General features: G+C 40.9%; 2 protein-coding genes across 3 annotated transcripts; both read right to left on the bottom strand.

Moving 5' to 3' along the window:
* Positions 1 to 1,086: 1,086 nt before the first annotated feature.
* LOC144663673 (uncharacterized) lies at positions 1,087 to 10,414 on the bottom strand. Its single transcript, XM_078524689.1, has 9 exons — positions 10,034 to 10,414; positions 8,496 to 8,675; positions 7,311 to 7,444; positions 6,444 to 6,529; positions 5,396 to 5,406; positions 4,982 to 5,091; positions 2,913 to 2,993; positions 1,663 to 1,784; positions 1,087 to 1,242 (listed from the first exon to the last, which is right to left on the bottom strand). The coding sequence occupies exons 1-9, from the start codon at positions 10,246 to 10,248 to the stop codon at positions 1,087 to 1,089; spliced, it is 1,095 nt and encodes a 364-aa protein (XP_078380815.1). The 5' UTR covers positions 10,249 to 10,414.
* A 916-nt stretch (positions 10,415 to 11,330) lies between these two features.
* Positions 11,331 to 19,176, bottom strand: LOC144663671 (uncharacterized). Of its 2 annotated transcripts, XM_078524685.1 has the most exons (8): positions 18,858 to 19,176; positions 15,541 to 15,725; positions 14,495 to 14,623; positions 13,788 to 13,873; positions 13,305 to 13,425; positions 12,983 to 13,063; positions 12,532 to 12,653; positions 11,331 to 11,716 (listed from the first exon to the last, which is right to left on the bottom strand). In XM_078524685.1, exons 1-8 carry the CDS (start codon positions 19,070 to 19,072, stop codon positions 11,573 to 11,575), a joined length of 1,083 nt encoding a protein of 360 aa, XP_078380811.1. In that variant the 5' UTR covers positions 19,073 to 19,176; the 3' UTR covers positions 11,331 to 11,572. The 2 variants fall into 2 exon arrangements, with proteins under 2 accessions (XP_078380811.1, XP_078380812.1); XM_078524686.1 differs by lacking the exon at positions 12,983 to 13,063.
* Positions 19,177 to 19,499: the final 323 nt, after the last annotated feature.

Below are 19,499 nucleotides of genomic sequence, written 5' to 3'. Positions count from 1 at the left end.
TTTCAAACACTTTTTGCATTTTCAGACTAGGTGTGAAATCGGACACTCAGTCCTTGCTTTTTCCAGATACAAGTATTTTATTTACCATCCTTAATTATTTCATACTTTTTCTATTAGATTTCTCGACTCTGTACGAACACTGTATCCAGAAATTTCTGTCGAGTTTTAAGGCTTTTTCTTTCAGTAATAATTTCCTTTCATTAAATTTATTTTATTTGACGAAATGACATAAAAATCGTAGCCGAAGGTCGGGCAACTCGGCCCCAGGTGAGGTTAAGTCTGCGTTCGGGCCTAGAAGCCCATCAGGCCGGAGCTTATCCCGGTCTCTATAGCATGAAGCGACTTGGATTATTTCCACCCCCTCCCCTGAATAGGATGCTAGTCCATCGTACGGTTACCCCCAGCATAAAATTCGCTGGTACCCATTTTATAAACCTGGGTGAGGAGAGCCACTATGAGAGGAAGGAGTCTTGCCCAAGAACACGACGCAGTGCCCCGACCAGGGCTCGAACCCGGATCGCTATGTTTATTTATGTCAGATACCAATTCTCTTACAATTAAAATTTCTAAAAGACGTTTTAAAAATAAAATGAAAGCCTTTAAATCCTATATATGCAGCAAAGCTTTAAAGACAAGGAAAAAGGAAAAACTCAAAACGGATTAAAGGAATGGAGAGCCAGAACAACACGAAAAGATAGAACTCTCGCCATAAGCTGATAACCTCTATGCAGCCTTTTATATGCAAAAAGCATACATATCCATAAACTACCATGTCATTTAGCAAAATAACTAAATCAGGCGAATCCAGCCCGATGTATTCTTGTTGTTCGGCTGCATGCATAAGAAACATGGCCTCTTTCTGAGTAACACACAGACTGCAAATTATTTAATTTAAGCAAGGTAAATCGATAAGCAGAGCTGGTGGGGTAGTGCCATTAAGAGTTCAAAGAGTGCGCAATTTGTACAATCCGTTAGAACTCAGTTTCTTGCATTGACAATCCGCTTCCTAGCATTAGTGAGATATCGTTTAATGCCTTTTTTTATTCTAAGACAAGTTTCTACGTAACAGAATTAAAACAAATCAAGTTACTGCTTCTCTCCAGATTCAGAAGCACCCTTTTGTTTTTTCATTTCCTCATATTTATCCGTCTTCTTGATAAACCCAGCATCAATCAGATTGTAGGCCATATCTATTATAGTGGTCTTTGAATCGGTCGGCTGGAATCCAAAATCTGCTTTTATCTTCAACAAAGAAAAAGAAAAGCAGTAGTAAAGGGGTGTCATCGGCAAACAGCTTAACTGTAGAGGTTATACCGTTTGGCAGGTCGTTGATGTATGCATGTCTGACATATCACTTTTATCTAATTTATGCATATGTACATGTACATATTTTGTATTTATTTTAGCTTTTATTTATAGTTGATGTGATGTCTTAAAAAGATTTTATCAACTTAATAAATGTAGATGTAGATGTAAGAGTTTGGCTGCTAACCAAGTACTAGGGTAGCCTGCGTAGCTAGCGAGATTCGCGACTAAGTGCTTTGGTTCAATACGGCGAACGGCGGAGTCGAGCTGTGAAGCCACGAGAGAATTTGGAGCCGATCGAGTGCTTGCCCTGATTACCCATCATGCAATGAAGGGGTCTATTGTAAGAGTGGTTACCTTGGAGTTGTCAATCTTTAATTCGTGGTCAAGGCTAGGCACCAACAGCTTCACGGTGGCATCAAACCATGAGACGATCTTCAAGACCCACGAAGGACAGACCCAGGTTGGAACGTTGTAACCTTTAGCAAAATATACAGAAGGAAGCTTTGTTTCTTGTAGGTAAAAAGTTTGTCACAAGTGAGAAGTGCAGATAGTCATATAAGCCGTTTGCTAAGTCAGTCCTGCCTATTAAAGATAAATCGAAAGAGTCAAGATGATTATAGAAAGGATAACACGACGTGACTTGCATGTAACAGAAACAGGACTAGAAGGCCTCACTTTGTAAATTGGAACAGGATTCGATTGCGTGACATCGTCTACTGAAACATTATTACAATTATATCACGACCTGTTACCATGACTTGAAAACTGTACAATTCAGCATCTTGGTGGAGCCTCTATAAATTACGAACGAGCGTGCCGGGATTCAGTCGCTTTATTGCACAATATGCAAAAAGCACATCGAATTATGCTGTACTGTCCTCTATGTTTTTTGTTTTCTGGAAAAATAAATGGTTGTTGTTGTTGTTGTTGTTGTTGTATTTTATAACCACGTTTCAAAGCCAAGGTAAAGGAAATCTTTATTTTATTTTAATTCTGAGATGATAAGCTATTATAAAGAAAAAGCTGCTTTCCACGAATGCCGTGCCTAACTTGTTTTAGTAAACCTATTAATTGCCCACGGGACTCTGTTTTTCTTACGTTGGAAGGAAGACTGTTCCTTAAGATTGCGCCGCTATAAGTAAAGCTATTTTTGTAATGGTAAGTGCGCGGTAGTGGAACATTGAGTTTGTTCTCAGAGTCCCTTAGGTTGTACGCGGTTTGGAAATTCTTCTCATCTGGAACTAAGATACCTTAGTTCCAGATATACTCTGATCTTTACAGGCCTCGAGAAAAGTACAATCACACAAGTTATTACGTGCATTAGCCTTTAGTTCACTCATTTTGTGCAGTAGCCAGCTCCTGCAAATACTATTGATATATTGGCAAATTCTATCGACAATTAGCATAACTTAGCGGCTGACTATTGGCAAAACGCGTTATCTTATTGGCTTCACAGGTGCCGTCTATTTACCTACTACGGATAGACAGCTCTCGGAACGCGCGCACAGTTTTTTTTGTGCTGAATTTTAGCATTAAAACCCTTCAAAAAATCAATGCTAGACGTTCATACCGCTCTTTTTCATCTCTGTTTGTGTGTAACTTACCAAGAGGTCTAAATTCTTCATCAAGAATTTTTGCCAGTTCGTCTACCCACATACAGCCAGTAATTGAAATGTATCTGTTACCTAGAAGACGAACAAACAAGAAGTTACACAAAAGCTATTTTAAAGGAATTGTACACGAGTTTTAGACATAAGAAAATCGGTGGGGACTAAAATGAGTGACTATAAAAATTACCACTTACGATAGTGAAGAAACAGTTCAATAACACAGCTATTACAAAAGAAAAAAGATTTAAAACAGCTAGACTGCGATATGGGTTAAAAACTGTTATAATCCATCGAATATTTTTCGCGCGCGATTGGTCTAAACACGTCATGTGATGCAACCAAAACTGGGAAAATTTAGTAAATAAACTCCTTCAGGCGGCTGGTATATTGGAGGATAGTGCCCGAGGCTGAAAGATTGTCCGAAAAATAAACAGTTGGCCGAGAGGTGAAGCTTTGAGGGCAACTGTGAATTTTAAGGACAATCTTTCAGCAATAGGGCATTATTCTCCAATATATCAGCAAGCCAGAAAGGGGGTTAATTTATTTTATTACCCTCCTATTAATTTCTACAACGTGGTTTATCGCCGCTAAATAGGAAAAACCCACAGTAATAATCACGGCGATAGTGCCCGAGGCTGAAAGATTGTCCGAAAAATAAACAGTTGGCCGAGAGGTGAAGCTTTGAGGGCAACTGTGAATTTTAAGGACAATCTTTCAGCAATAGGGCATTATTCTCCAATATATCAGCAAGCCAGAAAGGGGGTTAATTTATTTTATTACCCTCCTATTAATTTCTACAACGTGGTTTATCGCCGCTAAATAGGAAAAACCCACAGTAATAATCACGGCGAAACTGCGATTGCAATAAATGCAAGTTGAGTGGTTTAGGTACTTTTTCAACACTGTGATCTGATTAAAAAGTTAGACCTAAAAAGGTGACTTTTTTGTTTGTTTTCCACTGCTTTATAAAATCGGGCGTCGGATATCAAATCGAACGGGAAATATTGTCTGATACCCATCGTTCGATTTTGTACCACGTGATGTGTTTTGTCCAATGAGCGCGCGCAAAAATTAATCGGTGGGTTATAATTAACAATTATTCACCGAAGTGGAAGTGAATAGTGGTGGATATTTACCTCGCCGCTTCGCGGCGAGGTAAATATCCACCACATTCACCGACACTGAGGTGAATAATTGTTTCAGTATATACCACGCAAGTTGAATAACTAGCGGACCAAAACGGAGATGAATAGTACTTTGCTAATCACCTCCGAGTTAACCAATCAGCGCGCGCGAAAGGCAATGTTCACTTGTGTGGTATATACTAACAAGTGATATTTTCCAGTTTTCGAACTTTGCGTTTAACGTTCGCGTCTTTAGTTTTCATCCCGAGTAAATTGTTAAATTGGATAGAACTGAACATTTTGAACAGTCTAATGATATTTTAAACGCCGAGAAAAATTACTTCGACCGTTAAAATCTTTTGATAAAGATCTCCCAAACTGAGCGACCTTGTGCAAAAATATTTGAAGGATAATAAACGTAATAGCCTCCATCTGGCTGCAAAATTTTTTTACTGATATTTGTCCTTTAACATTTTCCGTTCCTCGAAATTCACAGTATTCCTCGAGCTTTGCTCTCGGAAAACTGTACGCTTCTCGGAGCTGATAATGTCCGCGGACAAATCTCAGTGCATATTTTCGCTCCCAATTGAGGTTATTGTTTATTTATGCTAAATAGTTTTTAAAGTTAAAATCATTTGTTTGTACGAACTTTCAATTATAACGACCGGGAAACATACTTGTTTGTTATGAAGCTATGGTTTTGTTATTTAGATTCATAGAAGAAATTTCTTCGTTAACATTACGTTTTTGAGCGAGTATTTGGCAAAACGTAGTAAAATAGACTAAATTCAACCGTACCACTATCCCTTTTGTCTTGAATACTAAATATTTAATCCAATATAACTACAATTATAGCGCAGAACAGGAACCTGCCTGATACTTCGTGTAACGCTTACTGAAACCAGAAGGAATTGTTTGTTACTAGGCAACTGTTCTTACCAGGAGCTTTAGGTGACGTCATTGCCGTTATGTGTGCTCCTGCAACATCTCTGACGTCACACACTGGCATGGACATCTTTGGTACCATTGACATTTCACGTTGTAGAAAAAAAAAATGTAAATGTAAATACAATTTTAAAGTCCATACGCGGGACGAGGTTACCCTCAGTGTCCGAGCCAGAGGCTCATGTGTAAGACGTAGGACTGATAAAGATCGAATTGGAATTTAGTAGTGTTGATTTTTGCGGAGGGAGGAAACCGGAGAACCCGGAGAAAACCCTCGGAGCGAGGACGAGAACCAACAACAAACTCAACCCACATATGACGCCGGGTCCGGGAATCGAACCCGGGCCATATTGGTGGGAGGCGAGCGCTCTCACCACTGCGCCATCCCCGCTCCCCCAAAAAAGAAAACGTCTGTGAAACTGAGATTGAGATCTTGAATATTAAGATTCAACAAAATTAGGGCCAGAACCGATCTGTGTTAAGTCCTTGTCTTTTTTTTTTTTGTTAGAAATTTATTTGCTTTTTGTATGTTGGATATTTAAAACTTGTACCCCCGTGAGCTTACATTACAATGATTTCCTTTTCGACTTGTACGTTCACTTATGCTTGCAAGCAGATGAGTTCAGATGAGATAAATAAACTGCCTTAGCGAATTTTGAAGAAATCTCTTAAGCTTTTGTATAAACTTTGATAGACTCTCCTTCTCTTCCTCGTAATACATAGCTCTCTGTTCGACTTCCCTTAAGGGTAGACTGCGAGAGCCAAATTTAGGCATAGGAAAGGGCCTCCAAAACTCCGGTAAAATAAAAAGACAAACGCTTTAAAAAAAAAAAACAGAGAAAGAACATAACACAGCAAATACAAACGAAGGTACGGGTGGCCAAAAGTGAAGAAGATTGAAACGGATTGAGATATAGGTTTTTTTAAAATACTGTTAGGCTGAACAGTTTTCAAAGTTACTTTCGTTTGATCATTACTTTGCTTTATAACTCCCGGGAGACATTTAGCTGTATTTTGGCTTTGGTTTAGTTGGTTTTGTCATTTAGATCCATAGAAGTAATTTCTCTGCACACATTAGGTTTTATAGCGAGTATTTGGCAAAACTTGGTAAATTCGAGCGGCGAGTAGTGTGAACTAGCGCCCTTCCTTTGGGGGGCTGGGACGGGAGGACGGCTGACATTTCAGACTATCAGACGTCCCTCTTGCCCGCGCCCCTCCTTTGGGGGGTTGGCACGAGAGTGACGGCTGACATTTCAGACTAAGCGGCGAGTAGCGTGGGAGCCGATGCTACTCGCCGCCCGAATATCGCGCTTGCTTTCGCGTCCCTTCAGAAAAGTAGACTGCTCAACCTCGTTCCCAGGGCTTTTCCATTGGTGATTTGAAAAGCCCTGGGAACGAGGTTATTGACTGCTCACAGTCCGTGATGTTCTCTAGGCTACCCTACTAATATGTTTACCTCCATATTTGTGCAAGTAGATCCGTGCAACACAGGTCCAAGGATAAGACCAGGATTAATGGTACACAGTTCAAACTTCTCATCATCTATATATTAACAACGAAAGCGTGCATTTAAGTAAGGTTAGTAGGGGTGGACGGTTATACAATACAATACAATACAATACAATACAATACAATACAATACAATACAATACAATACAATACAATACAATACAATACAATACAATACAATACAATAATATTTATATAGCACTTGCTTAAAAATGAAAAAATAAAATAAAAATACATATCATTGCTTAACAAAATGCTAAGATAAATCATAAGCTTGTTTAAAAAGGAAGGTCTTCAACTAAGATTTAAAAACATTTATATTGTCAATAGATCTAATTGCCATGGGCAGATCGTTCCACAGTCGGGGGGCTATCTGGGCCACCCGAAAATCTGCAATTTTGTGCATCATGCTATATACAAAGTGACACCACAAAGTGACTCCAGATATTTATAAAGCTGCATGTGAAACATAATTATCGGCGAGATTTTCAGCTCTTTGTGTGTAATATTCAAGGAGATATAAACGTTAAAAAACTGCAAAATTTCTGGGTGGCAAAAGCGCTAATGACCTCCTACATTCTTTGTAAAATATTAAGTTTTCAAACCAGTGTTACAGAAAAAAGTATTTAATACATAGACTTCAAATTTATTGCAAAAGTTAATCGTACCATTTACTTTCAATATTTAGAATTGATATTTTTGTCCTCGATCAGAAAGTGAAGCGCTTATGCTAATATTGCAAATATTGTAAACAAAGGTTCCCCTACAAAATACTTCACTATGAAACGAGTATCGTATCAGTGAATTTTATAACCTGGTAAGTTGTTGACTAGTTCCCAGGCCGCCTTCTCAGCGAGATGTTTGCTCTTTTCATAAGGCACGCACTTGTCCAGGTCGGACCAGTCTTCCTCGGTAAAGACTTTGTCTTCTCCAAGTCGACCACCTACATATTATGCAAAATGTTAAAATCAGAATAACAGATGTTGTACAGGATTTCAATGAAACCACGACAATTTACCACTACAAAACCACTACAAACAACCACTACACAATTTTAAGGTAAAGCCTCCATACAAGCATTTTCCAGTTTAGTAGCATGAAGTGACTAGGAGAAGTTCTATTTCCCCCTCCCCTGGATGGGATGATAGGCCATCGCGGGGTTACCACTCAGCATTAAAGTCACCGGTACCCATTTATACACCTGGGTGGAGAGAGGCACTGTGAGAGTAAAGTGTTTTTCCCAAGAACACAACACATAAAATATGGTCGGGAATTTCGTTTTGATGACCTTGGGTATTGGATTCCTGGGGTCACATCAACCTCGTTCCCAAGGTCGCTCTGGGAGACGGGGAGAGAGAGACCCTGGGAACGAGGTTGGGGTCACATTTCAACAGGATGAGGGTTTAAAACTAATTAGTAATCCTGGGCGTTTTATGATGATTTTTTCATTTGTTTACACTTTCTTCGTCTACGTTTTGAGACTGTAAAACCTTTTCTCCCTTCCCCCTCCCGGTTAAGCCCCATTCCCTCCAAACCCCCTGTGTCACCCCTACCCCTGTGAACTCTTGATTCCAACATACTGGTAACCCACACGGAAACGATGGAGTTGGGTTGGTCATGAGCTCCGTAGAGAATCTACCAGCATTTCTAAAGTTGCTCTCAGATGGACACCAGAAGGTAAAAGAAAAAGAGGCCGTCCAAAATCCACCTGGAGAAGAACTGCAGAAGCAGAACTTCGGGCTCTAAATCTTACCTGGGGGCAAGCTTCGCGGCTTGCAAAGGACCGACAGGAATGGAGGCGACTTGTTGATGCCCTATGCGCCACTGGGCGTTTTTAAAAAGGATTGATTGATGATACTGGTAACCCACGAGCGATTCACCCCCTCTAAAAACTGAAAGATAGGCAGTATTGAATAGGGGTACGGAAATCTGCTGAACCGTGCGATCTTTTTTTTAGCAAAATCTGCCAGGCCGCCACTACATTCTATTTATTCCTTAAATTGAAGCACAGGAACTTGTCAGCACAACCCGTTTAACGCCACCCTTCGTCTTGGCACATGCTTCAAGTACATTTTTAGTTCCTTCCACCGCGGGTCCTATAACCTCCATTTCATCGCTTGGATTTGTGGCCGGGAAGGGTGACGCAACATGAATCACATAGGTGCAGTCTTTGACAGCGCTATCAATGACAAAAATACAAACAGAGACAAATCTTTAATGTTTTACACGATTGACTTCAAAAACGGTCGGTTTTGATAACTGTAATTTTTCTACTGCTGTGGTTTATTATTTTCGGCCACTTGTAAGCGCTGTGAAGTGTTGCGTGACAGCGGGTCACTCTCAATAGAAAAGACCCCAAATACCCCAGTGACATTGTTGACAGCCCTTTTCCATGTCCTTTGGCAGGTTCGTCTCCAGATTTTGGGATGCTATAATTTTTTCTCTTGTTTTCGTACACATATAGTTTGTTGTTATCTATCGAATACACTCTTTTTTTTCTATAAGAATCTTGTTTATAAGAATATCGAGGCTGAAATTTGTGAATTTTTAAGAATATCTTAAGAATAAACCCGAGGCTGATGTTTTTGAAAAGAATATAATTTTGAGTTGAAAATTTGTAAATACAATATAATTAATTATGTTTTTAGTTGAAACAAAATCAGGTGTTTTCATTTCCTTCATTGCATCATTGTAGCCCTGTGAGGAATGCTTTGTTTTTAAAAAGCCAAACCGCCAAGTGTTATCTGACGCGACATCTTGATCTTGCTGGCTGCAAGGAGCGATGCAACACTTGCACAATGTAACACGATACAGATCTGGACACCAAACACTTGTAATTGATTAACCAATACTTGCTAAAACGGACATGTCAAACGGTATTTTCTAAGAATGTTCATAAGAATATTTTCAGCCTAAAATCGGCAGAAAAATAAGAATACTCAGCCTGGGTCGGAAAAACTGTATTCTTATAAAAAAAAAAAGAGTGTACCGCACCGCTTGAAGTCGTTGAAATCATATTGAATATTAATGAACTGATTACATAATCTCGTATCTAACAAAACAGTATTATTCTGATTATGGGGCATTTTGTTGGCAAATTAAAATGAAAAGTGATTTCGATCGACTGCAGATCCAGGTATCCGATCCAAATGTTCAGAAAAACCAAGTTAATCCTTTTCCGTCTTCTGACATCAGCTTGCTTTCTGTCAGGATTGATACTGAATGCTAAACACCTCGTTCAGAATTCTAACTGCGTGCACAACACCACGCATTCAGAGATTTTAATTTCAAAGACACCTTTCTGAAAAGCGATATATTCCGCCGAAAGTAATACGCTGTTTGTACACTAGTGAAGTCAAACTGCTAAAAACGTTTGCTCGCTGAAGCAGCTGAAGCACATAGGAAATAATAAAAATTGCCTCGCGTGACTGATCACGATCGGAAACTGTTTTGAAATAAATGAAACCGACACGATAAATTACAAATATACTTACATACGACCGAACTACAAATAGTGATTTTACTGATTTTACTTACTCGACCCAGGATTCTTTCTTCGTCAGGTCAGCTTCGGCTAATTCCAGCGGGTATTTTGCATCTTCTGGAGACAACAGTTTCAAAGGTTTAACTTTCTGTTCGTTCGCCAGACTTCTGACTGTTCCTCGAACGATGTATTCTCCGGAGTCTAGCAATTGCTTTACAACATGCATTGCAAGAAAACCGGAGGCGCCTGTTACAAGAACACGGGTCATATCGCCGGTGTGGTGTACTGTAACAAACAACGTTTTCTGGAACAAATTCAATTACTTGCACACTTGCACGTACTTTGGAGCTGAACGAAATGAATATGTCACGCCCCGCGCGCACTGTTTGTTTTGCGGATTTTGTTTGCATTTTTTGCCTTAGAGGATCGTGGTCACCTTGGATGAGAATTGGCTCAGCAAAACTTTGATAACACTGAAGTAAGCCCAGGAGCCTGGTTAGCCCTATTCCCCGGGTCAACGGTTAGAGGTAGCCACAGAAGACTCTGCTAGCCTGCGCTGGGAACAAGCTCCCTAGTGGGGTATAGGTCGAATAAAACGCTGTCTGGGTAGGGAGTTCTGATCTGGCGGTCGAGACGGTAAACCCTGCTAGGGAGCCTGTTCGCAGGCTACCAAAAAACCTCTGCACTGACCAGCCCCGTTTTCGAAGCATAAAGCGACTAGGATTATTTCTACTCCCCCCTGGATAGGATACTAGTCCATCGCAGCCTCGCAGGGTTACCCCCCAGCAGTAAATTCGCCAGCACCCATTCATACACCTGGGTGGAGAGGGCCACTATGAGAGTAAAGTGTCTTGCCTAAAAACACAACGCAGTGCCCCAGCTAGGGCTAGGACCCGGACCGTTCGATACGGAGTCCAGCGCACTAACCATTAGCTAGGCCACCGCGCCTCCTCGACTTGACCTTAATATATTGTCAGACCAATTCTCGTGCAACTAAAAATTTCTTAAATATATTTTAAAAATAAAATGAAAGCCTTAAAATCCTATATAAGCAGGAAAGCTTTAAAGACAAGGAAAACGGACTCCGGCATAAGCCGATAGGCCTCTTAGCGAGTCACAGCCATTATACGCAGACGTCATATGTATATCTTATAGAAAATAACCATTACTCCCATATCATTTGGTCGTGGCTGTCCCCGCCTCCAAATGGCGTGGCTAACTAGATCAGGCTTTTCCAACCTGGTCTATTCTTATCGTTCAGCTCCGTCCATGCATAAGAAACGGCCTCTTTCTAAGCAAAAACAGAAAACAGTCGCATGCAAATAGAGTTAATCTCAGAAAAGTGCATGATTTGAATGAATAAATAGCTTTATTTAGGCAAGCTAAATAAGAGTGCACAATTTGCACAATCCGGTAAAATTCAGTGTCTAATATATACTGACCACCTGTGCTTCTCTAAAGCTTCCTAGCATTAATCTACTGTTTTGAGCTATTTTTCAGAGGTGTCTTTTCATAGTTTCTACGTAACAGAATCAAAATCAAATCAAATTAAAATGCGTGTGACTCGAAGTCTGCGTGTCGAGTTACTGCTTCTAAGATTCAGAAGCATTCTTCTGTTTTTTCATTTCCTCATATTTATCCGTCTTCTTTATAAAACCAGCGTCAATCAGATTATAGGCCATATCAATTATGGTGATCTTTAATTCTGTTGGCTGGAATCCCAATTCTGCTTTTATCTTTCAACAAAAAGAAAAAAAATCCGTAATAAGAGTTCAGTTACCTAATCATGCACTAGATCCCCATACCCAAGCGGCCGCGTTAGACGTGAGAGATCTGGACACTTGGTTATGTTAGACTAGAAAACTAACCGTGCAAAGCTTAGGAAAACAATTTACTCGGCTAGGCCGGGAAGAAACTGCCTTTGTGAAAGGACTTTGCGTAATATTCACATTTAAGTTCAAAATAGATGTAACAGTCGGGGGACCAGGTGCCCGTTGATGGGGACATCACTTCTCCGAGAAGTGACTGTGCCCGCGGTTTTCGTCCCAGAAGTTGCTAAGCAACATGACGTATTTATACGCGCGACGGTTTTCGGAGTACTCGTGAGCACTCACGCTAGTTTTTGATTGGACGAAATAATTCGGAAATTCTTCGAGTGCTTCAACACACATGACGAAGATTTGCCAAAACTGCCACTTATCCCCCCTACTGGTAACGTTACCTGAATCTTTGTGCTTTGTCGTCCTTGTGGCTCAAAAAGGCGAATTTCTGCGATTAACCAGGTTTTGCGATGATGCCTACTGTTCTCCTTTTATTATGTACATGAGTAGGCAGCATCGAAAAACCCGGTAAGTCGCTAAAATTCATGATTCGCCGTTTTGAGTCGTAAGGACGACAAAGCACAAAGATTGCAGTAGCTTTACGCCCATCCTCGCTACAGTTCAAGCTTATAGGAACGTTTTGGTGTTCCCATTCATTTATAATTTTAAACGACGCCTCATCTGTGTGGGCTCCCTGTGTTTACTAGTATTGCATTTATAAGTGTGGTTACCTTGGAGTTGTCAATCTTTAGTTCCTTGTCAAGGCTGGGTACCATCAACTTTATTGTTGAATCAAACCATGAGAGGATTTTCAACCCACACGAAGGAAAGATCTTGGTGGGAACGTTATAACCTTCAGAATGAAGTACAGAAGAAAGCTTAGTTCCTTGTAGAGAGTGGCAAAGAGTTAATGCGTGACACGTGAAAAGGGCAAAAATTATACCGTGACGCGTGAAAATAGCTAGAAAAGACACGTGATCCGTGAATTCTGCTGTTTCAAGCATACGTGACACGTGAATTTGGTTAAAACTTGTGCGTGAAACGGGATGACAACACCCCCTTTGCTACCCTCCTTGTAGGTTAAATTTTTATCACTGGTGAGAAACGGTGTAGATACAGTGAAAACCCACGAGTTAGAACCTGCATTTTCCCAAGTTACTCCATCATCCCCGTGTAACTTACCAAGAGGTCTAAATTCTTCGTCAAGAATTTTTGCCATTTCGTCTGCCCACATGCAGCCAGTAATTGAAATGTATCTGTTACCTAGGAGACGAACAAACAGGACGTTGCACGAACTTTTAATTATAACGACTATGGTTTTGTTATTTAGACCCATAGAAGTAATTCTTCGTTAATATTAAGTTTCATAGAGAGTATCCTGAATACTAAATATTTATTTCAGTATTACTGAATTTCTCGCGTAGAACAGAAACCTGCCTGATACTTCGTGTTACGCTTACTGAAAACGAGAATGGATTGTTTGTTGCTAGGCAAATGCTCTTACCAGGAGTTTTAGGTGACGTCATTGCTGTTATGTGTGCTCCTGCAACATCTCTGACGTCACACATTGGCATGGACATCTTTGGCACCATTGGCATTTCGCGTTGAAGAAAACGTCTGTGAAACTGAAATTGAGATCTTGAATATGTTATCATCATCATCATCATCATCATCTCTTTTATTATTGTTATTCAACAAGATTACGTCATTATGTGATACCTTATCAAGAAGAAGAGAAGACTAGATTGAAGAGTAGACTAGTCTGACTAGATTTCGAGAAAATTAGGCTTTGCTATGGTAACCTCTGTTTCTAAGATCCTAGTAAAACAAATTAAGCTATTGTGATACGTGATCATTATGGTGTAGTTTGGCAAAAATCGAAGAGTAGATTCCGAGCGAAGTTTTATTTTCAAATCCACAGCCGAGAGGCTAAAAAAATTCATCAAGCCTGAAGTACCCTAAGCTACTTTACAAATACGTTTATTACCTCCATACTTGTGCAAGTCGATCCGTGCAACACAGGTCCAAGGATAAGACCAGGATTAATGGTACACAGTTCAAACTTCTCATCATCTGTTGACATGACATGACATGTATGTATTTAAATAAACGTTAATCCCTAGGGGTGGATGGTAGAGGTAGGGCGTAATCTCGTAATCTGGAATCCAGGACCAGCCGAAAATTTGTAATGTTACCTTACCATGAATCTAAGCGTGCTAGCAAAAGATAACGAAAGCCGCTGCACGAGAGTACGAAAGGTAGTCTAGTCCCTAGGCCTTCTTCTTTGTTTTGGTGACCGTGTAAAGCCTGGGGCGGGAGCTGGCGCGTGCTCTTCGGTGAGGTCATCACTCACGATGGAGCCCAGACTTCCTTTAGCCGAGAACGCCTAGGGACAAGGCTGAACGCGAGGGACTTTAAACTTCAGGAATGTCAATATGTTCGTTGGCCATGTTGCTTTATCTCTGGGAATTCTAGGCCTCAAGAGAAAGTCTCTCGTGAAAATTACGAGCCTTGTCCGGTCTTGTCCACCATAGTAGCGATAAAAGTGTCTATGTTGTGGACACTAAGGTTCGCGTGTTGCGCAATTTTGGAATTACAGAAGGGTGGTTCGGGTTGGAGACGATAATTCCCAAAACTGACTTAATAAAATACTTTATACTATCAAACAAGTATAATGTATAAGAGTTTTGTAACCTGGTAAGTTGTTCACTAGTTCCCAAGCCGCCTTTTCAGCGAGATGTTTGCTCTTCTCATAAGGGACGCATTTGTCCAGGTTTGACCAGTCTTCTTCGGTAAAGACTTTTTCTTCTGCAAGTCTACCACCTACATATTATGCAAAATGTTAAAATCAGAGTAACAGGCACAGCTTTTAGATGAAACCACGATATTTGACTGTACAAAAGTTTGAGATCAACCGTTAAATTTAGTCTGGAATTGCGTTTTGTACTCCTTGGGTATCCGTGGGGTTCCTTCTCATCAGGATTACGTAACTTTGATCTTCTCAACTTTTCCTACGAAGTGAGCAGACATCTGGATACGAGATTACAGGATTACGATGTAGGAAAAGTCGGAATCACGGGAGATTTATGTGTTTTCGTTAGATTACACTTTCGTCACCTTCGTTTTGAGACTGTAAACCCCCCCCCCCGGGGGGGTACTCAAAAAAGTTTTATACGGGGAGGCTCCGCCCCAAGTTCTAACCCCTTACCCTTTTATATACCATTTTTGACAGAAATTGTACCCCTTTCGTATACCTTTAACTGAAAAAAGGTACCCCTTTAATGTACCTAAGAGACATGGCTGGACTTAAAATAGGACGTTTTCTTGTCATTTTTATGTAGCGCTTAATAAATTAAAATAATACAGCCATAAATTGCGTCTGTTTGAAATATTTTAATTAAAGGCCCTTTTAAATAGCCAAATGACAGATTTCCATACCCTTTGATATACTTAAACTTGTGAAATCCCTACCCTTTTAAATACCTGAAGCGTAAAAAAGGTACCCCTTTCGGGCGGAGCCTCCCCGTATAGGCCATTATAAGGAGTACCCCCCCCGGGGGGTAAAACCTCCCCCCACCAGCGGAACCGCATATACCACGCATACCCTTCATACCTTGTGGGTTATACCCCCGTACCTCTGTGAGTTGTTGCAGGTTGTGCTCGAGTATCACTTTGATTGTTTCCAACGTAACTGATTTAAATGTTAAAAAAACTCTTGATTTTGTCATTTATTCCCTTACTATAAATTGAAGCACAAGAACTTGTCAGTACAACCCTTTTAACGCCACCCTTGGTCTTGGCACATGCTTCAAGTACATTTTTAGTTCCTTCCACCGCAGGTCCTATAACTTCCATCTCATCTCTTGGATTTGTGGCCGGAAAGGGTGAGGCCACATGAATCACATAGGTACAGTCTTTGACAGCGCTAAAGACAAAAATACAAACACAGACAAATCGAAGGTTTTACACCAGTGGGAGCATTCTCACGTTTGACTTAAAGGTCGGCACACACTAGGGGACTAGTTGCAGGGACTTGTCCCCAGTGTGTACTCGTATTTTGCATCGAAATTCTAGTCGCAGGGACCACACCCCCCTTTTTGGTCTCTGCGACTAGTCCTACGAATTAAGCTGGTTTGATTTCTGGGACTAGTCGCAGGGACCAATAGTCCCACAAATCGGTCAATTCTCTAGTGTGTACATACTAAGGGATAAGTCCCTGTGACTATTCCCTGCGACTAGTCCCCTAGTGTGTGCCTAGCTTTAAATTCCGTGGGACGGAGAGCGATCTGAAGCGGCGAGTAGCGCGGGCACCCGCGGTACTCGCCGGTAAGGATGAGCCGATACCATTTTTTTAAAGATACGATATCAATACGTTACCGTACCCAAATTCGAAAGTAGCCAATCAGAAGCGCGATCTACTGTCCTGATATCCTACGATATCAAGTCACTGACCTGATATGCCACGATATCATGGCCACTTTTACGTAAAGTGATGTTACCGTGCGATGAAAAGAAAAGAGGTTTTACCAATTGAACAGAACCTCGTATTTTAATGTCTAGCTGGTGTTTACTGGTCGTAAAAGTAGTAAAAAAGCTCCCGCCAAAACTTAATTGATGCGCGCTTGCCAGTTGCGCGATGTAAACTACGAGCCATGGCTCGACCAAACTCGCCTCATATGCCGCCGAAGCGTACCAAAAGGGTACGATTAGGTATAAATATTGGCTTTTTTTTCTTTGATATCGATATCAATACTATGACGTCATAGTGTCAAGACGTCATCGATATGTCACGTGATTTTATTTGTCCATACAAAGGACAGTCCTGTCAAAATATCAGTGTATCGAATATATTCGGTATCGATTATCGGCCCATCGCCGCTGGTATATCGCGCTCGCTCGCCTTTGCGTTTGTTCCACGAAATTGTCAGATTGAAAGCAAAAGACAGACTGTGCGAAGTCTTAAGTTTGACAAGTGAGTTCAGACAGAATTGCAGATTTTGATCGATAACTGTCATTTTTGTCTGCAGTAGATATGATAATGTACTGCTGTGGCTTTAAAGAAGAGTGTGGAGTTGTTATATCAATTCACAGCAGAGACTGCACAGCAAGAATTTGATTTGGGGGACGTGAACGCATAAGGGTGACCCAACGCTATGCTTCCCCAGGGAAAATTTGGATTTCATATTCTCTTAGATACCGAAAAATTTAAACGTTCAGCGCTTAAAGTGTTGTTGTAAAGGTAACATCGAAACTGACCCATTAAGGAAACCGAGGCCTTTTTCATGAGAGGTCCGCTCGCCCTTGGAAAAACAATTTAAAGTAAAGGACATGATTCTGTCTAAGATTATTCGATTGTAACTGAAAACGTTTAATACAATTGTCCTCATTTACTTGTTCTTTATGTAGCTACGTTGAAGGCTATTTTGGTAATAGTAACTGCTGTTACTTTTGTCGTTTACAAACTAAATCAGTAATACGGCGTCCAGAAATTTTTCGTTTCTTCAGTAATTCATTGTATTTTTTCTTGTTACTGTAAACAAATGTGTGTGTGTGTGTGGGGGGGGGGGGGGGGGGGGGAGGGGGGTGGAGAGGGTTTAGCCCTCCCGTAGCCTCTCCCTCTCCGCCGTCCCGGATTCGCAGGTGTCTTGGAAATATTCGAGGGGTCATAAATGGTCCATCAAAATTTTGCAGTGTTCGCAAAATTACGCTTCTGTGCTCGGAATGCTCGCAAAATTTAAGTGGGTGCTCGTTTGCTCGTGCTCGCATATTTTTGCAAGTGCTCGCACGCTCGGTTTTTTTCGGAGGTAGCTTTTTAAAAAGTGCTCGTTGCTCGCAAGACTAACTTTTGACAATGCTCGCGCTCGCAAAGAAAAACGCTCTGCTCGCGTGCTCGCAAATGCTCGCAAACACCATTCGAAACCCCTATTAGGCTACGTTTACACGGACACGGTTATCAATCGACATGGTTTTATGACCTCGAAACCGCATCGAAAACGACACGGTTTCGAGTGTTTACCGGAGCCTATTTAACGATTTTCCGACTGTTTTCGAATGTGATTGTATAAGCGGCGCTGCTCTCTATGCTTGTTTCACCATGTTCACCCTTCGCAAGCCAGCCAGTTCGTGCCAAAATACATGGCCGTTTTCAAATCTATGCGGTTTCGCCGTTTTTGACCGTTTACACGACAACGAAACCGTATCGTTTTGAAACGCTCCACTGACACGTTTTCAAAACGACCCGGTTACAGTAGTGGTCTCGATCGGTGCCGTGTAAACGGGCGTAACCGCATTGCTTTCGTGCGGTTACAAATGAAATCATGTCCGTGTAAACAGTGCCTTAGTCCTGTGACGTCTAGCGTGACTGCTCACTTTAACAACGGGTCGCTCATAGATGCTCAATATGCTCTGGGCAGTGCAGTCACCAAGGCCAAGGAGTTCGCCAGCCCCGTTTGGTGACTTCACCTTTGGTTAATGCGGGTTGCTATAAGCTTTTTTTCTTATTTTTGTTGATAATACAGTGTTGCTGTTTTTGGTTTGTTGACTTATGGAATATCGCACTGAATTTTGAATATTAATAAACTGATTACATAACCACGTTTCTAACGCAAAACAGTATTCTTGGGCAGCTTATTCGCAAATCAAAGAAAAAAAGTTGTTTTGATCGACTGCAGATCCATGGATTCATTTCAAATGTTCAGGAAACCAAAGGAAAACCTTAATGTCCGCTAATCTTCGGTGTTCACAATGAAATAACATAAATTAACGCCTCGGTCTAATTAAGCTGACAACAATTACACGCGATATGAAGTCAAAGATATCTTTCTGCAAAGCGAGATTACATGCCCGCAGAAATACTGTGTTTGTACACCTGTAAAGTCGAACTGCTGATAACCTTCACTGGCTGTAGCGCATAGGAAATGATGAAAGTTCCCTCGCGTGACTGATATGAACGAATATACCAGGACCTATTATATCATTGACGACACCTACACGATAAATTACGAATATATACATGTACTTTCGTAAGACCGAACAACAAAATAGTGATTTTACTCACTCGACCCAGGATTCTTTCTTAGTAAGGTCAGCCTCGGCTAATTCCAGCGGGTATTTTGCATTTTCCGGAGACAGCATTTTCAAAGGTTTAACTTTCTGCTCGTTCGCCAGACTTCTGACTGTCCCTCGAACGATGTATTCTCCGGAGTCTAGCAATTGCTTTACAACATGCATTGCAAGAAAACCGGAGGCGCCTGTTACAAGAACACGGGTCATATCGCCGATGTACTGTAACCAACAACGTTTTCTGGAGCAAATTCAATTAGTTGCACGCTGCATAAAATGAACCCCTCACGCCTCACCGGCTCTGTTTGTTTCAGATTTTGTTTACATTTGGCGGGGGTGAAAATGACTCAGCACATTCTCCTCTCCAGTCCCCACCGAGAATCGCGACTTACCAAGTGCAAGTCGGCCTGTCCCAATTGCCAATAAAATACTGGAAAGTTGCTTACTGAAATGCCAAAACAAAAAGTTGGTACCTAAATTTCTTGATATTTTTATAAAAAAAGGTAATTAAAGCTTTGTTTTTCGTTCTTCACAATGATTGCCAACATCGGTCTAGAAAATAGCTTGAAACTAATCTTTAATCAAAGATCTCTTCGAGATATCGACTTTTTTGCATGAACTTAGTATGAGTAGAAGG

Source organism: Oculina patagonica, chromosome 8 (genome assembly GCF_052425735.1).
Source record: "Oculina patagonica isolate OP01 chromosome 8, crgOcupat, whole genome shotgun sequence".
In the NCBI taxonomy this organism is placed as follows: domain Eukaryota; kingdom Metazoa; phylum Cnidaria; class Anthozoa; order Scleractinia; family Oculinidae; genus Oculina; species Oculina patagonica.
The sequence above is the reverse complement of the archived record's forward strand: the minus strand, read 5'-3'. Positions and strand labels throughout refer to the sequence as shown.